Source organism: Otolemur garnettii, unplaced genomic scaffold, assembly GCF_000181295.1.
Source record: "Otolemur garnettii isolate 467f Iridium unplaced genomic scaffold, OtoGar3 scaffold00008, whole genome shotgun sequence".
In the NCBI taxonomy this organism is placed as follows: domain Eukaryota; kingdom Metazoa; phylum Chordata; class Mammalia; order Primates; family Galagidae; genus Otolemur; species Otolemur garnettii.
In genome coordinates this window covers 22832819-22853106 of record NW_003852403.1, presented here as the reverse complement: position 1 = coordinate 22853106, position 20288 = coordinate 22832819, and the positions used below count along the sequence as shown (strand labels likewise).

General features: G+C 42.3%; 1 protein-coding gene across 2 annotated transcripts in view; it reads left to right on the top strand.

The window, feature by feature from the left end:
- The window catches only part of ARID5B (AT-rich interaction domain 5B), a 183264-nt gene that overhangs the window by 150357 nt on the left and 12619 nt on the right, over positions 1 to 20288 (top strand). For both annotated transcript variants that reach the window (XM_003783633.3, XM_012801418.2), the window contains one exon: positions 7699 to 7796. In XM_003783633.3, coding sequence (XP_003783681.1) covers positions 7699 to 7796 — 98 coding nt within the window. The remainder of the gene's footprint in view (positions 1 to 7698; positions 7797 to 20288) is intronic.

The following is a 20288-nucleotide window of genomic DNA, read 5'->3' as shown; positions in this document are numbered from 1 at the left end:
GTTTCATAATAGGGCTGTGTACATTGGATACTTTTTCTTCCATTCTTGAGATACTTTGCTAAGAAGAACATTTTCCAGCTCCATCCATGTAAACAGTAATAATACTTATAATACAAAGTAGAAAAAGATCAGTGCCCTGTATGGGTAAGATGCTTCCCCATACAGAGATGGAATAAAGGCTGGATGGCTTTGAGGCCATTTGAGCAGAATTGGGGGAAATGGATGGGATTTAGACAATGAATGAAAAAGAATTGTCCTCCAAAAAGAATGAATCAAATAAGGGGAAAAATTTGGAGGTAGACTAAAGTTAGGCCTGGAGAGTTTGAATAACTTAATATAGAGTGACTAGGTGGCTGGGAGGGGCAGCCCTGCAGGAGAGTCTTCAGACAGAAGGGTGGAGAGAAGAGGTGAGGGAGGCCCTTCCATGACCGTGACGGGCCCCAATACCAGGTTTCTGCACACTGGGTTCCCAGCTGCCAGGCCACAGAGTTAATCAAGAGAGGGAGGACACAGATAGTTGTTAACCCCTCATCTCTGGTGAGAAGAGTCCCTCTTTCAGGTACTGTAGAGGCACCTTCTTCAAAAGGAAATTTATGCTTTGGTTTTAGGCAGATAAAGAGAAGGCAGAGAATTCTTCCAACATCTATTGATTCTCAGTTGCCTTCAGCTCAAAATAATCCTTATGCCACTGTGGAATATCTGGGGAGGGTGGCAGATTCTGACTCCCTTCACTGGAGTCAGGGAATATGGAAGGCCAGGTTAGCGTCTGCCCTCCGTCTAGTTACTCCCAGAATTCCTCCCTCCCTCCTTCCCTTCCTTCCTTTTTCCATTGTCTTTTATTTTCCTTCTTTCTCTTTCTTTTCTTTCATTTCATGTTACCTGTTGGCCTTGTAGGTACAAGTAAGTTTCCCACTACCCTTCTGTATTAAAGCTTTTGAACCACCTAAGTAGAGAATACATTTTTCTCTTCCATATTTTGACTGATAAAATCGTGAGATATCCAGGGTACATTCTGACATCAGTCCAGGAGCTGTGTGAATAATATCCAGGACTTAGGCTGTCACACAGAGTTGCTAGAGGACATTTATCTCTGAGATTATCTGTTATCAGAAACAAGTGTGGACCCGAGTTGTTTAGGGCTCAAAAGAGATCTTGGAGTCTTCTCTGTCTGTGGCTCCCAAAGGCTACTTGAGAACGGGGCTCAAATTTTCAATGGGGAACTTGAAAATATGAGTAGTTGTCTAGCCCAGCCCCTAACCTCAAGATACAAAGCCTGCCATGGGGCCTGGGCCTGAGAACCAGGCAATCCTTTTCTTGTAAGCTACCCTAACTGATGTTAATTCAAAGCCTATTATAACAGTGATTATTAAAACTTAGCTGACAGTTCCCATGGCTTCTAGCTTCAAAATGTCCCCATCTAGGTCAGGTATCAAAGATTAGAAAGTTGTTTTATGCTAATGCTGTATAAACATGTGAGAGTTTTAACATTTCCTCTGCTCAAGAGCAGCACAAAGTTTCTGACGAGTATTTTTCCATTCAGTGAAGTGATAATCAAAGTTGGGACTCAGTAAGCTATTTTCATTTTGAATGGGGGGAAGTATGGGACGCTAACGTGTTTATTCTTTCTGAATTGGACTTTGTGCGAAGAAAGGATTCTTGCTCTGCTCCATTCCATGCTGTGATTTTACAAATGAGAAAACTGAGTCACAGGGAGATGAAATGAGTTGTTGGGGACCCTCTTGGCTCTCTTTTAAGTTCTGACTTGCTGGAAATTTGGTGCACCGTGGTCTCACTCTCCATAGCGTCACTGGGAGGAGAGAGATTTATATGTGATCATTCTTCCTGTGTTCCACTTCCAGTCTCTACATATTCTGGGTGATGTTTTGGAAAAGGGATTGAATAACCCACCTTCATTAGTAGCATCCTTCTGTCCATTCTTTGCACCTAACATGAGGCTTACCCAGATGTACCAGTTACTAGCTCAGATTGTATCTGATTCTTGAGAAAAACAAAAAAGTACTAATTACTAGCTGAGATTTTGTCTGATTCTTGAGAAAAAACATGTCAACTTAAAAGATGGATCAAGTATGAATAATAGGAGTATTCCAAAATAGTAATAAAAACCCAGCAAGTATAAAATTTGTAGATGCATCACTTCTGGTATAAACTTGGGATTGGATAAAGACATCTCTCTGGAATCCCTTCTGGTTATAAAAAGAGCCCATCTTAATAGGCTTGTTTGTGTTTGTGGTTATAAACTATTTCAAACCTTCTGGTTTGAATTGTGGATTATGGATTATTTCATTTCAGTCTTCCACAAGCCTCAAATTGAATTTAAAAAAAAAAAAAAGCAGAGAGGAGCAGAGGTTTTATTTGAGGCCTTTCTAGCATTTGACTAATAGTTTTGCACAATTCTCACAGCCTCCTCTGCCTTTGCAAGAAGCGTACAGAGTGTGTACTCAGCTTTAGGTTAGAGATCATCAATATATTGAATGAATTTGACTTCCTAAAAAAACATATTCTGGCATTTTGATTGGTTGGCAGTGAAGATCCTTTCTTTGCAGTATAGGCAACTTCACCTTCCAGGCATATTAGAGTATGGATCACCTACAGTTGAAGAGGCAGAACTGGATTAAGCTTTGCTGATGAGCTAAAGAGGCCTTCACTTCAGTGTCTGGTGAAGCAATTAATGCTGGAAGAGTAGCTTGGGGTATTACCAGGATGCAGCATATGGAAGGTGGTTTGCTAAAGTGATTTCCATTTGGCGGACCATTTGATGGCAAGCCAGAGGCAATATTTGGAAAGAAGGTAGAGTAGGGAAATGGGTCCTGAGTAAATCTTATCCTGGAGGGAGATCATGATGCACAGTGGTGCCTTCTAAGAATGTCAGTTTGGAGTCCCTTCCCTTCCTGCCTATGAGACAAGACCGTTATTTTTTCTCTGGAAGAAGCAGTCACTTTTCTTGCTGGAAGGATTAGGCTTTGACATCAGATTCTGACTTTGACATCATTTCCAAGACATCCTCTGAATCCAACTCTCCTTCTCTGGACAAAGCCTCTTGCTTCAATTCAAAATTCTCCAGGCCAAAGATGATGTCATGTAGTTTTGAAAAGCTCCAGTTCTGGAGTACTACCAGGAAAAAAAAGTCATCTTCCTTGAATTCAGTCCGCCCCCAAGGTGTCCTGAGAAGGAGGCTGTTTCTCAGAGCAGCCGGGGTGACGCTGCTTACAGGCAGACTCTGCCCCTTACTTCATATTCCCTACACATTCTGAAGCCATTGGAAGAACTTCAGTCTGAAAAGATTTCTGATTGCTATTTCCTCACCAGACCGCAAAAATCCCGGAATTATGTCATTCCTGATTTCTCAAGTGTAGAGAAATCAGAGTCCAAGAGCATGTCTTGGGTTAAAATAGTGGTTTTCCAAAGTTTTTTTTTTTTTTTTTTTTTTTTAAAGCAACAGGATATTTTGATCACAGAAAGTTGTGGAAGGGACAGATTTCTTTTCCACGCCCTAGATCTGTTTTCTTGGTTAAGATTGGCAGTGTGAAGAGTTAGTTTTGGGCCACATTTAAAACACCACCTGGGTTCTATAAAGGGCAGTTTGAAAACCACTATATTTATAAGCAGTGAAAAGTTTATGAACGTAATAGATGTGGGCCGCTTATGACAGAGCTCCTTGGTCTTACCACCTCTGGGGAAGGAAATAACTTTCAAGGGTCTTCCGAGCGAGATGACGTCTCAGATACACCCGGATTGGTTTATTTTACTTGGATGTATTCCGTTCAGTTTTCCTCTTGCTTTATGGTTAATTGTATGGGGTAATACTTCCTGCTAAATTATGAACCCTTGAAAGCAAGAACATCTCTTTCTATGCACAATATCTTACCCACTCCATCCCCTGCTCGTACCTCTATGCCTCTATACCAAACAGCACAACACCCTGAACTGGTAAGCAGTGGTACGTGGCCATGTCATGAATCCCTGTCGTCTTAAGTGAGGACCTCGAAAGGGAGGCAGGGGAAATACAGCCCAAGAGAAATAACTGCTTTTGATGAATGTGCCCGTCTTGTATAGGAAACGGAGAGCCAGAAGTTGTCTGTTTCCTTAAAGACCCAATATGATAAAAGACCAGCTTAAAACAGCCACATAACCGGGAGGCATCAGGCTTACTGAGAGAGTTGATCAAACTAACCCCTTCGCTAGATCACATTTTCCAGCTGAATGGGGCTGGGGACTGAAACCCGGCAGGCAGACATTGGTTTTACCGTGGATGGTCTTTCAGAGCTAACACAAATCCAGAGAGGACATCGGTCAACAGAATAAAAACTCAGAACAAATACAGAATTAGGCACAGATACGACATCGTAATACAGATTTGCACAAAGCCCCGTCGATGGGCCCGGAGAGGTTCTCATGCCTTGTCTCTTTCTTCATTGGGCTGTGGGACCCATTGTAGGTTTTGACGCCTCAGGAGAATTTGGACATTTCTCACGCTAGAGTCCACAGTTAATGTTTGAATTAAAAGGACTTCTAGAGGCCAAAAAAAAATTTTGTGTGCCTAGGAGAACTGTGTACTTAAAAGCATTTCACAGTTAGGAAGAGCACATTTTATGACTTTCCTGTGGAAAGAAAATATCTCAAAATGGCCTGATTCATACAGACCGGCCCCTGGCAGCTCAGTAAACAGAGGAACCACTTCCTCAGAGGCCCAACCCAACCTTCACTCCAGATGAACCCTCGCTGGTAAAAACTGTATTTAAACACCACAACCTACTAGCCAGGGGGCTAACACAGACCTCTGGGAAGCTGCACGCAGCTTATTAACGCCCAGGCGGATGCCAGCTTCCCGCAGCCCCAATTTCCAACCTAGTGTGAGGTAGACGCCCCTCCCCTTTTGATGATGCATTATTTATTCTGAACGCAGTCTTGCTATTTCTGTGATAGGTGAGTGTTGGTAGGCGGGAGACATGGTCAGTGTTCGCATTAAATGTCCCTGGCCACACTGGCGCTCTGGCTCACCGTGTTTTTCACAGTCTGTATTCTTTTGTTTGTGTATTTGTTCAGTTGTTTATTTTGGGTTTCTCCCACTAGAATGTAGTCATCTTGGGAGTTGGTTCTGTTTCATTGATGCGAATGAGCTGCCACGTTTGTTGGGCACAGGGCCTACCACATGGGAGGTGTTCCATAGATTGTTGGCAAATCCATGGATGAGTGTGAGCTGATGGATTCTGATATAATTGAGACTTCTCTGTGGCTCAGTGATAAACCCAATACACAGCCTCTGTTCTAACTGGAGACACAAGTGGTCAGGGTGGCAGAAACCCTGATATCACTTTATACTTTAAGAGTAAATCTCAGCACTGTTAACCCAGCCCACCCCGTGGATTCCTGCTATCGTATCTATATTTCCCTACAGGACGAGACCCAGAGCTAAAGGTTGAGAACTCACAGCAGAAGCTGTGATTCCCACAGTCACCTGCCTCATTTTAAGAAAAGGGCCCCCAGAGTTCTAGCTACAATGGGGGCTGCTTTGATGTAGTCGAAAGAAGTCTGCTCGTGGGACTGTAAGACAACCAGAACGGGTCCTGGTTTTGACGCTCTCTTGCTGTGTGTCGCTGGGCAAGGGTGCAACCTCTGTGAATCTCTTCTGTGAATAAGATTCTTATAAGCTGCCTCACAGGCTATGGGAAGATGAAATGATATCATAGATGTGAAATGATATCTTTGTAAAATACAAGATGCAGTGCACACGAGACACAAGACCGACAAGTGATGTTTCTTCTGAAGTCATTGCAGAGACACACACAGGCTGCTTTCTGGCCCTGCTGTGCTCCACAGGGCCTGCACACCTCATCTGAGTGACAGGAATGTGGAGGTTTGTTCCAAGGGGCCTCAGTATCCTAAGGGCTTTGAAGAAGAGTGTAGATATTTGGAAGGGGATCCTGTTTCTTCTTCCTTACAGTCCTTGCTTGAATAAATCAGCCTGAGATTATATCATTTAAAGGTTAGAAGGAGATTGTAATTAAATATAAAATCATTACCAAAATACGTATTTTAAGTGTTTGGAAAGCGATTTGACACCAGTGGTTATAATCTAAGCCAATCTATAAAAAGGGGGAACTTTATTTCTAGTTATCCCTGCTAGTGGCTGTAAGGGGTAGTTCTGTCTAATAAGAAATACTAAAACCACTTAGTTCAACAATGCTTCCTGGGAAATTGAACAATGCAAAACTAACATTGTCTCAAGGTTAGTTGAGGGCCTATTGAGAAGGACTTAGGGAAATGAAGGGGTTTCTTTTACTTGAAATGGAAAAGGTACCACTTACCCTATAATATTTAACCACCATCTCCTCCTCCTTAGATTATAATTACTGCACCTTGCTTGCAAGTTGAGATTTCTTTTCCCCCCTGATTGCTGCTTTTAGCTCCTTGGTGAACTCCACTGGGAGCTCTATGGGTATTTTTCAAAAGAAGTTGCCTGCTCTGATTGTGTTAAATGCCACTGGCACCCTCGCCACACCCTGTCCCCTACTCACTCCAATAACAAACAGTGTTTTCCCGTAACCCTGCTTAGAAATGTTCACAATGGCCTCTGAACTTATTCTGTCTTCCCAATTTCAAGGAAACATTAGACTTGCTTGGATGTAGTAAATGACGTGATTTTTCCCAAATTAATCATTTGCCAGATCTTGCATCTGTTATTTTGTAAATTCTTAATTTATGTACAAAAATAAAATTAAAGAAAAAATAAAATTAGACCATAGGGTACAGCTCTGTGTGTTGCAAGCTGTCTGTTTTTATTCACTCAACTCAAAAATATACATAGCTAGCATTTTAACTTTGGAATGTATTTGTTTTTCTAGGATTTGATCAATATCCCATTATTCTGACCTAAGTGAATAAAAACAAACAGCTTGGGACATAACACAGTTTCAGATTTTTGTTTTGTTTTAATGGTTAGAGAAGGTGACATAAAAATATATGAAATGACTATAAGTTCCACAGCCAATTCCATCATTTAAATTAATATGTGTATTACACTTATTTAGTTCAGTTTTTTTTTTTGTTTGTTTTTTGGCCAGGGTTGGGTTTGAACCCGCCACCTCTGGCATATGAGGCTGGCACCCTACTCCTTAGAGCCACAGGCACTGCCCCCATACACTTATTTAGTTTTTTTAATAGGCAGTACATCGCATGGTTCAAAAATCGGAAGATACAAAAGCATGTTTAGTGGAAATTCTGTTTTACCCGTGTGTCCTGTCACCCATCTCCAGGTGCCTCAGACAACCAATGCTAGTTTTGATTCATTTAAACTGATGAACTAAGATACAGTTGAGCTAAAATCTGATTATATTTTACTACTTCGTATCACGTGACCTAAAGGAACAGGACATGAGTCTGAGATATTCGCAAATAGCTATGGGACTCCAGGGAGGGGCCTTAAGTGAAATGCACCAGAGGTGACAAAATAGAGATCCAAGAGCAGAATTCCATTTTTATTGTAAAGAAAAGTGGCAAAAGTGAGATCTGGCTATAAAACCCTAAGCCTCACTGCATACTCATTTGGGCTTCTCTGTTCCTGGATTTCCAGAATAGACTGTTCTCTTCTGAATGTTGTGTATGTATTATATATATTGAAGCCTGGAACTGTGAATCTCTTAGGACGCAACATTGAATCTCCCCTTGCCATTTTTTCAGATAACAGCCCGCCGTCAATGGAAACATATTTATGATGAATTAGGCGGTAATCCTGGGAGTACCAGCGCCGCCACCTGCACGCGCAGACACTACGAAAGGTAAGGAGCTGTTTTGGGAAGTCCTTGCCTTATTAAAAGTAAGACACTTTTAACTGGACGGAGCTTCTGGTCAAGGATCAGCCTGAGGAAGTTTAAAGGACCTTTTGGGAAACAGCAAATATCCCTCTGGCATTTTACTTGGCATACAGCCTTGTGAGTTTCGGGGAATGTGGCTTTCTCTGGTTACAGGTACTAAAATTAGATGTTCTTTAGTTTGGTTTTATCCTGTGACCACCTGCCTGACAATGCCTCCCCCTCCCCCAAACTTAGATTACTCAGTACTTCTCTGTAGGATCTGTGGACTGAGAAGCTTTAGGTTCTGGGAAACAGAGGTCTGCAGTGTTACTGTGAGATTGCCTTGTAACTGTGTTAACATTGAAAAGTGAGCGTTTCTTATAATAATAAGAAAAATGGCCCCAGATTAGATCTGTTGTTTGTTTCTCATCTTGGTATTTTTCTTCTTTGACCTGAGAAATCTCACCAAGCTTAGTTTTCTAACAATTTCAGCCTATTTCAGAAAAGTGATGAGAGTGCAAATAAGAAACACTAGGAAATGAGCCCACTGAAGAGGTTGTATCCCCAGGAATAGATTTTCCTTCGCATGAGGACTCTGTTACCCACACCACGGAAGACCAGTTAGCAAATTCATGTGTTCTCCTTCCTCTGCGATTAGAGCCCATACTTAACATGCTGAGGTCATGACCACCTCCTTATAACTGGCACTTCCCTAGGGTCTCACATACACATATGTGCATCCTCAGGTGATGCCGTGTCACCCATCTGTTCTCAGTCATGTTCAAGTTCAGTCGTACTTTGATCTGTACTGCATTTAACTCAGCTTCTTGGGTGTGACCATCCAAGAGTAAATTGAGTTTGGTTTAATACACCATGAAAAATTCCCACCAAATATTCCCAAGAGATTGCTTTAGTTAGCAGGGTTGTAATCCAGAGGCCTTTTAAAACTTGGTAAAGACATTCAAATTTATTACTCTTTGCAGTGCTACTTCTCAGTACAGTGTATCAGTTTTTTAAATGTGTTACTTCTCTCAATATTTAATATGAAAGCTTATACATTCCCACTGTATATATAAGATACACTGCTGATGTCCTGGTACAAAATAGCATTGATGGCTCAGGTGAGAGTTCTGGAAATAACATCTAAGGTTACCATAGTTTCTTTGTTTTTGACTTAGGAATCAAGGCTTCAGTCAGAACAGTTTTATTAGAAATGGTCTCTGCACTCTGTTCTGGGAGCAGACATCCCCTTCTTCCATCTGCAGATGTTCCCAGCACCTCAGCCATGAAACATAGAGGACCAGATAGCAATTAAAATTTGAAAAAGGATGGCTGGTGGCTCATGCCTATAATCCCAGCACTTGGGGAAGCTGAGACAGGAGGATCCCTTGAGGTGGGAAGTTCAGCTTGACATAGCAAGACCCCATCTCTATAAGAAACATTTTAAAACTTAGCCGGGTGTGTTGTGCCTGTGTCCCAGCCTGTTGGGAGGTTGAGGTGGGAGCATCGCTTGAGCCCAGTTGACAACAGTGAGCTGTGATCACACCACCACACTCCAGTCTGGTTGAGCAGCAGAGTGAGACCCAGTCTCTTAAAACGAAAAAAGAAAGAAAGAAAAACCATAGCTATAAGCTAGCTCACCTAGTTAAAGAATAGAAATATCAATCAAATGAATTACAAAGCACCCCATGGTCAAAAAATAAGTAGGTAAGTTTTGGGAGGCAGAGAAGGAGTGAATCTAGTGGTATTGTGTGTGTAGGCATGTGGTGTATACAGTCATGTGAATAAAAGTAGCCTCAGCCTTAAATGAAATGCCAAGATGTATTCTTTTGAGGATTGTGTACTTTGTTTTATGATTAACCTCTTTGAGTAGCAGATTTCTCCCCCCACCAAAGCCCTCAAACAGTCAAATCAGAAAATTCCAGTAGAGATGCGACAAACTCCAGCAATTAAGAAACATTATTAAAGATGTTTAAAATATTTATCTCCTCCTTCTTGGGAGCACACTGGATATTTCACAAAGGTTTGGTGTCCCTCTGGTTTATTTTGAAGAGCTATGTCACTTCTCCAAATCTAGAATTTGTTTCGTCAGTGTATCAGTCAGGATGTAGGAAGGAAAACAGGAATCGACAAGGTATTCAGCAAAGATAATTTACTAGGGCAGTTGCTTAGCCAAGTATTGACATGAGGCACTAAGTTAACTTGGAGGAAGTAACTCCACATTGTCTAGGCATGAGGGAATAGAGAGAAGAGGTTGGGGTATCAGCACCCTGAACTTTGGAGCATGTGCCTTAAAGAGCAGGGCATCAGATCCCCGGGAAGAGGAAGTCCCCCAACCAGGAGCTCAGAGAAGGAACTCTGCAGAGCTGGCTCAAGCGTGAGGGGCGGCACTCCTAGGGCAGGCCCACTCCTGCTCATTTGAACCAAGCATGATCTTAAAGGAATCACCTATACCCCTTGGGTGGGAGGGGGGCTGAGAATTCTTGCTCTAGGTGTCTTTTCTTTAGTTAGTTCTACCAGAGAAGGGCAGAGGACGTGCAGATCTGTTCAAAGAAAAGGCTGAAGGTCTCGGCTAAAATATTGTGATTATAGTGGATTTCATCCATTCTTGCTAGTCAAAGGCTACATGGATACAGACTAAACAGAGGTGGCTAGATGGGTGCAAAGTCACTGTTAGTAAGAAGTTCAAGGAGTTGAGAAGGGACAGGACTTTGTGGGGAAATGTCCAGTCTGGGGAAGCCTTTGCAAGTTGTTAAAGCCTTCCGAACTGCTGGTTCATCTGGTCGTTCATTCTTCTCACTCTATTAAAGAGAATTAGTCCTTTTCCTAATTCCCTCCCACCAGCTTTGTTTTCCTAGAAGATGCAGAAGAAATAAGTGATCTGTGCATTATCCACTGATTTATTTTTCATGCACTGTGGCTCATGTTGCCAGTAAACGTCTTCATTTTACAACAAGAAAAAAGTAGCCGGTTCCTCAGTAAAATGTTACTTGTATATTAGTTGGGCCCTTTTGGTTTATTAATGAGTGTAATAATGAAAGTGTGGGTTGTTGAAAAGAATCAATGGGTGTTTTTATTTAAGGCATAGCAGAAATGCTACAATGCTTGTGAATACATCATTGTCAACCAAAGGTCTGACTCGTCCAAACTTGCCTCTGATTGGTTTAAATCAAATAGGTCCAGGCACTTCATAAAAATGTCTTTGTCAGCCTGGTTTTGCTTCCAAACCTATTCATCTCTGTCAGTTTTTAATATTAGTACCAGGCTCCTGGCCATAGTCCATTAGTACTGTACTTAATTGCTCGTGTTACAGATGATTACCAATATAAAAAGCATTAATGTTTTCCCATCGCAAGGCTGTGACTATGTAGATGTCTCACACTCGGCAGATGAATTTCACCACTAATGAAATGTGGTGATTCTGGACACTTTTTGCTCAGGATTTATAGATAAAGTTACTGCAGATTACTATGCAAAGAAAAGTGTCTCCCTCCTCTTAGGTAGGACCCTTCTAAATGGAACATTTGCTTTCTCGTCCAGCCCTCTACAGTAGGTACCGAATCACTTTCGTTTATCCGTGAAGGGACCAAAAAGAAAATGGCTACTTTTATGGAATTCTCTTAGCTTGATTTTCTGGAATGATAATTCACTTTAAAGGCTTTGTTTTTACATGCAGAATTTTTTTTTTAAGTTTTTTGAGCACATGCAGGGAGCGGAGGAGGGGGAGAATTCTTAACACAGAATACCAGATTACTGGTTTTAATTTTCCTGAATAAATTCCATGGTCTTTTTCTGTGGAGCACATGAAGTTGTTATTAGGGATTTTAAAAGGAGCATTAAGGCCAACGCGCTTTGTGATGTGCTTCTCTGAGTGTTTAGAAAATCAGAATCATAAACAAATGTATTTGTTTGTGAGGGAAATGAGTAATTGTGCTTCATCTTCTTGCATACGTAATGCCCAATTCCAGAGTCTAACCGCCTGCGTTTCCCATAAGCATTGCTTGGACAACGCTGCTGTGCTGTGTGGCGGGGGCAGCTGCCTTTGCAGGGACTTAGGGTAGGCCACCAAGGCAGATGCATTTGCTTCTTTTTTTCTCTGAAGGTAGAAGGCAGGGTGTGAGAGGCTTCATGTTATGAATAAGATAAGCACGTGCTTTAAGATAAAACCAAAAATATATCAGGGTCTCAGGAACTCAATTAATCATGCCATGGAAAAAGGCCAAGGGAAGGGAAGGTATAGTTCTGTTCACATTTGGGATATGATTCTGCACATTCTTTTTTTGGTTGTTTTTTTTGAGACAGAGTCTCACTCTGTCACCCTGGGCAGAGTGCTGTGGCATCATAGCTCACTGCAACCTCAAACTCCTGGGCTCAGGCGATTTTCTTGCTTCAGCCTCATGAATAGCTGGGACTACAGGCCTGTGCCACCATGCCCAGAAATAATTTTTCTTTCTTCAGTAGAGTTGGGGTCTTGCTCTTGCTCTTGCTCTTCCTCAGGCTAGTCTCGAACCCCTGAGCTCAAGCAATCTACTCATCTCAGGGTTACAGGCGTGAGCCACCACGCCCTGCCAATTCTGCACATTCTCGACACCCTTGCAGTTAATAAATACAGAATTCAGAAAGTCACAGGTTGAATCTCATTTTTATTTTGAGAGATTCCTTAATAACTCCCTAGACCAGTGTCACTCAGATGAGATCTTCTGACACATCTGTGAACCATTTGCTACTTACCCAAAAGAAGCTAAGCATGACAATGGCAAGTAAGCGTTGATACACTGACGCTGAAATTTGCCAGACTAACATGTCCATTGAAGCTAATGAAAAATTGAAGCTTGTATTTTGTATGCTTTTTAAGACTTCATTTTCCTAGGAATTCATTTTTACAGTAGTTTACAAAAGCATAAGTCAGCAACAGATAGGGAATTTAGAAAGTTAGTCCATCACCCAGGTCATTGGAGAAGCACTGCTGCACTTCAGGGTCACACACTTAGAATGTACGGGGACAGGCAGCACAGGTGGGCCCAGGAAGTGAGCTGGGAAAGCGGGCAGTGAGCACACCCAGCTGGGCCAGCAAGGCCCCGTGAGATGAGCCCGCTATAGACAGATGCAGTCTGTACACTTCCTGACCCTTCAGGTTTTCAAGATCCTTTTTCATAGGCAACAACCTAACTTAGAAATCTTGGCTCTAATTTTTCTGAAAAGGTTTTATCTAAGCTATACCAAGCATGGCCATGGGCATCACAGCCTGCAGGCTGCCCAGTGCCAGGAAGACTGCCCAGCCTCTCCTCCAGCTTCCTGCAGCGGGAGCACTTGGAGGAGGTCTCCCTGCTGAGGTCCTTCTTCCTCTAACACTCCTCCACGTGCTGAGCAAAGTGCCTTCTGTGGTTCCCCAGTGGCCCCAGCTCACTGACTCTCCTGTGCTCTCTTTTCTCTGAGATGGGCTTCTAGAACTGGTCAAAGCACCTCTCTCACTTTAAGTCTTCCTATGCCATTTAACCAAGCCTCCAGACATGATTTATAAACTTTTCCCAGCTTGGCTTGGTCTCATGTAGAAGAGGTTTGTGTCACTCAGAATAGCCGAAGCTACTGTTGATGTTGCACATGGTAGTACTTCTTGGGATGCAGGCAATGCTAGTCTATCAATGCAACCTAAGATTACCCTTGAAATTGGTAAGAAGCTCTCTCCTCTCCCATCCAAATGGATAGATTTGCTGTTCCATTAACAGCCATTTTCCTGTACTGCAGTCCACAAGATCCAGTTGGTGTTTTTTTAACTTCTGCCACATACAGAGCATCCTCAGAGGTGATGAGAATGTATGCCCCAAAGAGTTTAGAACAGTCCTGGCAAACCCTGAGGAGGTGCCCATTCTACAACATTTATAGCAGAGACAGCCAAGGGAACATGACACTGCTTCCCCCAAGCCCAGGTTCAACCTCAGAGTCCTTCCCGGTACGACACCCTCAGGTGCCCACTCCACCTCATTAGACCTAGAAAAGGCCGTGACTCTTGAATTACTAACTTATCGTAAGATCTGACTCATAGGCCATACACATATGGGAGAGAGTTAAATATTGAAGTCTGCAAAAAACAGTTATGTAATAGATAGAAGTAAGTTCAACAGGGATCAAGGAAAGAAAAAAGAATTTCCAGTGGAAATGAGCAGAGAATTCCTGGAGGATCTAGAACTTGAACTGGATCTTAAAGATACAGGGATAGAACTGAGGATAGATCATTACATGTTAACTAAAATAATTTCAGTTACAGAAGTTTGAGACTAGCAACTACTCTTGAGAGCAAGGACCGTATGATAGTTCCTTCCTTGAAACTTCCCAAGTGTGCCAAGTACAGCATTATGAGCACATCAGGGACTCAAGAAATAGGGGTTAAATGAACTAAATTAAATCCAAATGAAAGGAGCAACTCCCTCTGGAAAATGTGTGTAAAGAAGAAGGGAAGGGCCAGGCTCAGTGACTCACACCTGTGGTCCTAGCACTCTGGGAGGCTGAGATGGGTGAGTGGCTTTGAGCTCAGGAGTTGAGACTGTCTTTAAAAATATCCAGGTGTTAAGGAGCCTGTAGTCCCAGCTACCTGGGAGGGTGAGGCAAGAGTTTGAGGTTGCTGTGAGCTATGATGCTGCAGCACTCTACGGGGCAAGAAAGTGAGACTCTGTCTCAAAAATAAATAAATAAATAAGAAGTAGGGAATAGGCTGGTTGGGCATGGTGACTCATGCCTGTAATCCTAGCACTCTGGGAGGCCGAAGTAGGAGGATCCCTTGAACTCAAGAGTTGAAGACCAGCCTAAGCAAAGTGAACCCCCCATCTCTATTAAAAATAGAAAAACTAGCCAGGTGTGGCGGGCGCCTGTAGTTCAGCTACCCAGGAAGGAGGCTGAGGCAGGAGGATCACTTGGGCCCAGGAGTTTGAGGTTGCTGTGAGCTAGGCTGACATCATAGCTCTCTAGCTTGGGCAACAGCATGAGACTGTCTGAAACAAACACAAAAAAAGTAGGGAAAAAGTGGTAGAAGGGAAGATCAGGAGAGGTCTAAGCCTGAATTTCCCCAGATACCTCCAAGGGGGTATTGTCGTTTATCCGCTCAATGTGTATTAACTCTGTAATGCAAAAGTCCCACAGGCAGAGTGGGCCTGTCCTCCCCAGTGGGGGTGGGGGGGTGCCCGATCTGTGCACTTGCATCTCCTTCCCAGATACTGTTTTGTTCATGGGAGTCCTGGCCAGTGGCCACTATGTGAGGCCTGCCTCTACAACACTGCTGCCCAGGCCCCCTCATCTTTCCCCCAGACCCCCAGAAGGTCTCCTGGCCATCTTCAACAGCCAGCAGCCCAGGAAATCAAACACAGTTGCTCAGAGTTAGGCAGGCTGAGGTGGTGTGGGTTCTCTTCCATCTGCACCTTGCCAGGCTTGTCCTCACAGAGACCCAAGTCAGGTCAGCACATGCACCCCACACCCAGAGGAGCTGCTTCTTATCTCCTGTAAAGAATTTATCTCCAAAGGACAGTCGGGTAATCTCATAAACAACAGCCTCACGCTCTCTATCGCTCAGCATGCCTACAATGCTCTGATAATTTTCCAATGCCTGGATATTTCAAGAAACTTTTAAAGAAGGAAAACAAAACCCTCGCCAGACCCTGGAGTTGAAAAACTGGTTTCTATTTAAAAGAAATAAATAAATAAACCACGGCCTTTGAAAAAAAAATCTCTATTTAAAAATTCTTAAATTTTCCTCTAAATGCAAAGTTGTAATTAATAGAAGTTAGAGTTTACACTGTCGAGTGTAAAAACACCCCCAGGCACAAACTAATCAAGTGTGTATGTCATGCTGTAAACTACAGCGGGTTCTTTGTGTGACCCAAAAAAAAAAAAAAAAAAGGCTGGCCAAACAGCAGGTTTTCTTTGTCAAGCTCTTTTATTGTCTCATTTTTGTTTTTGCCCTTCCCGCCCTCCCCACCCGTTTGAACCTAACTAACGCTAGAGTGTGTCAGAAACTTTGCAGGTCCCAGGTTTTATTGATTGTTTTCATCAAGTGCGAATTTGAATTTGAGACTAGATTAGGTAGGTTAGCCCTCTTTTATTTTTGATAAATAACAAAAAAGGTTTCTGCTTCTGATTTTCTGTCCTCGGGGCTTTATCATTAAGATTAAATAACTGTACTCTCATGCGTGCCGCTGCACAAACATCTTTTCAATTATGTGAGTAACAGATGCCTTCACAAAGGAACTATTGAAAATTCAGAAAGCATGTTTCCAAAAAAGAAAGGAGAAAAAAGGATCACATGACAGAAGAATATAATTGTTTACCATTAAAATGTATCCTTAACTCTTCCACTGAAAACCTCTTGGAACATTCTGTTTTGCACAAGTTATTATGAAGTTTGACCAAAATAATAAATGTTGTGGGGGACTCGCTAAACATTTCAGAAGCTCGGGAACCGGTAGTATCTTAACATGCCTGGGACTTCAATGCGATCGTTGTTTGCCTATTTTTGCATATGGACACTGCCTGCCTTCTTTGGGAGAATGAACGTCACATTGAAAACACTGAGTATGTTTGTTTATTATTCTTGAAATGGATGCATGCAACTTGATTCTGAGTTAGTCATTGTTTTTTCATTGAGAGGAGTAGCTGCTGCCATCTTTGCTGGCTGGCATTGTGAAGGCGTGGGCACCGTTCTGTCGTGAGCATGTATTTAGAATCACTGGGACACAAGTCAGTCCATTCCAACCTTCTTGAATGAAGTGAAGCTTAAGAGCTTGCAATTCCCTTAACCCAGGCAGGGGTGATTGTTTCAGCATCCCCCCCACATTGTACTTAACAGCTGTCTTGCTGGGGGAGGGTAACTGAGACCAGCAGAGGAGGCATGTCTGTGTTTGAGGGCAAATTGTGGCACTTGGCATTCAGTTGACTAGTCACTTAATCATTGAGCCCTCAACCTCAGTTTTGTCATCCATAAAATGTGGATAAAATAATATACCTGTGGTTCTTTCTTTCTATAATACAAAGGTGCTGGTATTACTGGGAGCTTAACTGCATGGTAACTGCTATTAATATTGTAATGCCTTAGCCATATATAAAAACAAGCCGAAGTTTCTCCACTCTCCCCGCTTGCCACTAGACCTGTCCTCTGAAGTCCACATGACTCCAGTTCAGGGGCGTTTTCATCGTTGATCTCCCGTGCTGATTCATGCTTATGGGCGCCCAGCACCACGTCCCTTTTTTCTTCTCTTCATTTACTCTGGGACCAAGAAGGGTGGTGTCAGAGTTATCAGTGGTCCTAAGAAACAAGTCTCCCACCCTTTCCAGGGGTCAAATGGAGAGTAGGAAAACCTTCAAAAAATGTTCTAGACTGTCTTCTGTTGCCCTAGGTAAAACAAAGCCCCTGGGTAAGCAGATCATCTTCTGGCTGGGTTTGAACCCGCCACCTTCAGTATATGGGGCTGGTGCCCTACTCCTTTGAGCCGCAGGCGCCACCCCTAAGCAGATCGTTTTCCCGGGGAAGAGAGCTTTTCTGATGACAGGTGGTCATGCTTTGTGGTTGATAATAATGGACCCCATCCCTTTCAGGTGTCTTAGCATAGAATGCAAATGATGTCATTTGTACCTTTCTTTTCAAGCACACAGGATGGTTTGCTTTTGGTAGCTTTTGGGCAAGCTAAGTCTTTCACACAGAATCCATGGTACTCTTGTGCCATTTTGTCGGCAAGGTGGGACCTGCTGTAGACTCGTTCTTCACAGCCTGCGCCTCAGTATGGCTGCTTCCTGCAGGGTTGAGTGCCGCGGGTTTTGAGCTCACATCCTTGTCTATTGGAAGGTGACACTGGGGGCCTCTTTCTCAGCTCTCTTGGTTACTGGTAGGCTGTTCCACATGGCCCACTATTTTTTTCTGCTCCACTGAACTTCAGGCCACAAAATGGAAGACATCTTCCTTTGGAGCCTACGTCTTTCTCAGCTAGAGCTTGGCTTTTGAAAGAACAGAAACCAAGCGTCATCGTTGCTGTCGTGCTCAGCAGGCATTGTGCCCACTGAGGAGGTCTCCTCTTTGCTCTGCGTGTTTACACAGCACATCCCTGTACTTGGCTTTTGCTTTAGTCTCCTGCCCCTAGAAGCTCTTCTGACATTTTTTACTGCCACGGGTCTAGCACCCTGAAAGGTGAACAGTGTGTGGGATTAAAAATTCTCTCTACTTGTTGGAACTTTAACAAGTGTGTGTACTTCATCTTCAGAAAGGAAAAATATACCTTTTATTGGCTTCATATTGGTGAAAGATTGCTTCCCATACTTCACAGTGAAGTTATATTTTCAATTTCTGGCTGTGAAAGGAAACGTCTGGCCAAGCCTTAGAATTTATCAAGCCCGGAATCAACTCAGAGGTGTAATGACTTCATTTGGGATCAGATCAGGTCCAAAGCCCTGGCGGAACCAATATGTCATTTCTTTTCTACCACAAAAAAAAAACCCCTAATAGTATAAGAATAGTAGTAGCATTTTTGACCTTACGTGCACACCAACTTTGTTTCCCTCTGCCTTTAAAATATTCTACCCCAAGCACACCAGAAAATCTTCATTCCTAGAATTTCTGACTGGTTTGACACCATAAAAGTACCTATGAAGCGATACGGGTTGAGTTTGAGATTTAAATGCAACCCTAAAAGAGTTCTCATTTCTTTCCCCCACTCTCTGGATTGAATCAGTTCCAGACATTATTATAATACCATTTGTCAGTGCTCTATAAATAGATGGACTCTCATTTCTTCTCTTAAGCACTCTTTGCTAAATGTTTTGGCCCAAAAGTTCAGTCATTCCATGCAAACATTAATCAATACAGGAGACATTAGTGGTTACTCGTTCAGATGAGATTTGACATTATTTTTCCTGTGCTTATGAAGAGGGGAGGGGGATGTTGCCTAATAAAGATGAAGGGTCTTTTCTTCTTTTGTATGAAATGCAAATGATGAGGACATGTGTGATATACATTTCTCTAACACGAGGCTGCTGCTTTTTGTCGGAAGAAAAAAGGCAAGGCCCTAGAGGATTTTAGACTTTGTAAATATAAAATTATCTGCCTTGGTGTTTAAAAAAATAATAAAAAGGAGAAGGAGTTGGCAGGTTGCCAGATTACTTACATTACAGTAATAGATTTGCTGACCTCTGACTTCTGCTGTAGAGAAATGTATTGAATTTTTCATAATATCAGATGAGGCAGATCTAAAAACCTAGTATAGCGAGCACCATTATTTAACTTGAGATTTAGCAAAGCCGAAATCTTTTCAAACCGGCAATTTCATGTATGATGATAATTTAATGGCTCAGATGCTAATAAATCAAGGTTATAATGCCCTTGATTTGTTAATTTTAACTTGGGTTGATTTTAAGTCATCTTTATTTTTTAAAAAGAAAGAAGAAGAATGAGAAGGGGGAAAATCTGGCTTTTCACAGTGACTGAATTTAATAAGAATCTCTGTGATAGCAAAAGGCTCCCTACTGTTTCTGCTTTGGGATGGAAAATGTTATTCTGGTATTATTCCTAGGGAAAAATAAAATCTCATGCTGCTACAAATCTTTATGCCTATGGAAAAGATGTTATTTTTTAATACATAATGGCTTACCTATTTCAGATCCATTAATGGCATCATAAATAAGCATTTTGCTAATCTGAAATGTGAAATCTAGAAAATAATAAAGGCCCATTTATCTGTGCAGTTTTCAACCCCCAGACAAGATGTGGATCAGGAGGGGGAGAGACCTCTCTGGATTTTCTAATGAATATATTGCTTCTCTTTCCTGTTATTTCTACCCACCTAAAACCCAGCCCCCATCCTTAGAGTCACGAGTCCACCGAAGATATTTCTCCTGTTTAATGAATTCTTGGGGGCTGGAGTGCATGTTTGCTTTTATCTGTGTAGTTTAGAAACTGATTAAATCTTTGTTGTACTACAAATATTTGAGGAATGATCATCTGTACGGCACAAGCTTGTTGCATTATGCTAAATTCTTTATATGACCTCCTGTTGACTAACCTGTTTCTAATGCCATGGCGTGTATGTCGAACGTTTCCATGTTCAGAAACCTATAATAGCTTTCATCCTCTTGTACGGTAAAAATTTCTAATAATGAAATGATAAGATCATATCCTGTGGGGCAGTTGTATTGTACCATGACAGGATAACTGAAAAAATACCCAGCGAAAATCACGCCAAAAGGAAATCACTATATGAAGCGGCAATTGTTTGTGTGCTGTGAGAGACGGTGCCCTGTTCTTCAAAGCTTAGCTGGTCATATTTCTACTTGCTTCCTTTTAGCTGCTGCCTTGCTTGTTTTATTTTGGGAGCCTTTTTTCCCCCAAGCCACTATAATTATCTTTCAATGATTTAGAAGGGGGGGAAAAAAAACAATTGACCTTTACACACACAGGCACATACACACACACCCTCTCTCCTTTTCCTCTCTCTCTCTCTCTTTCCC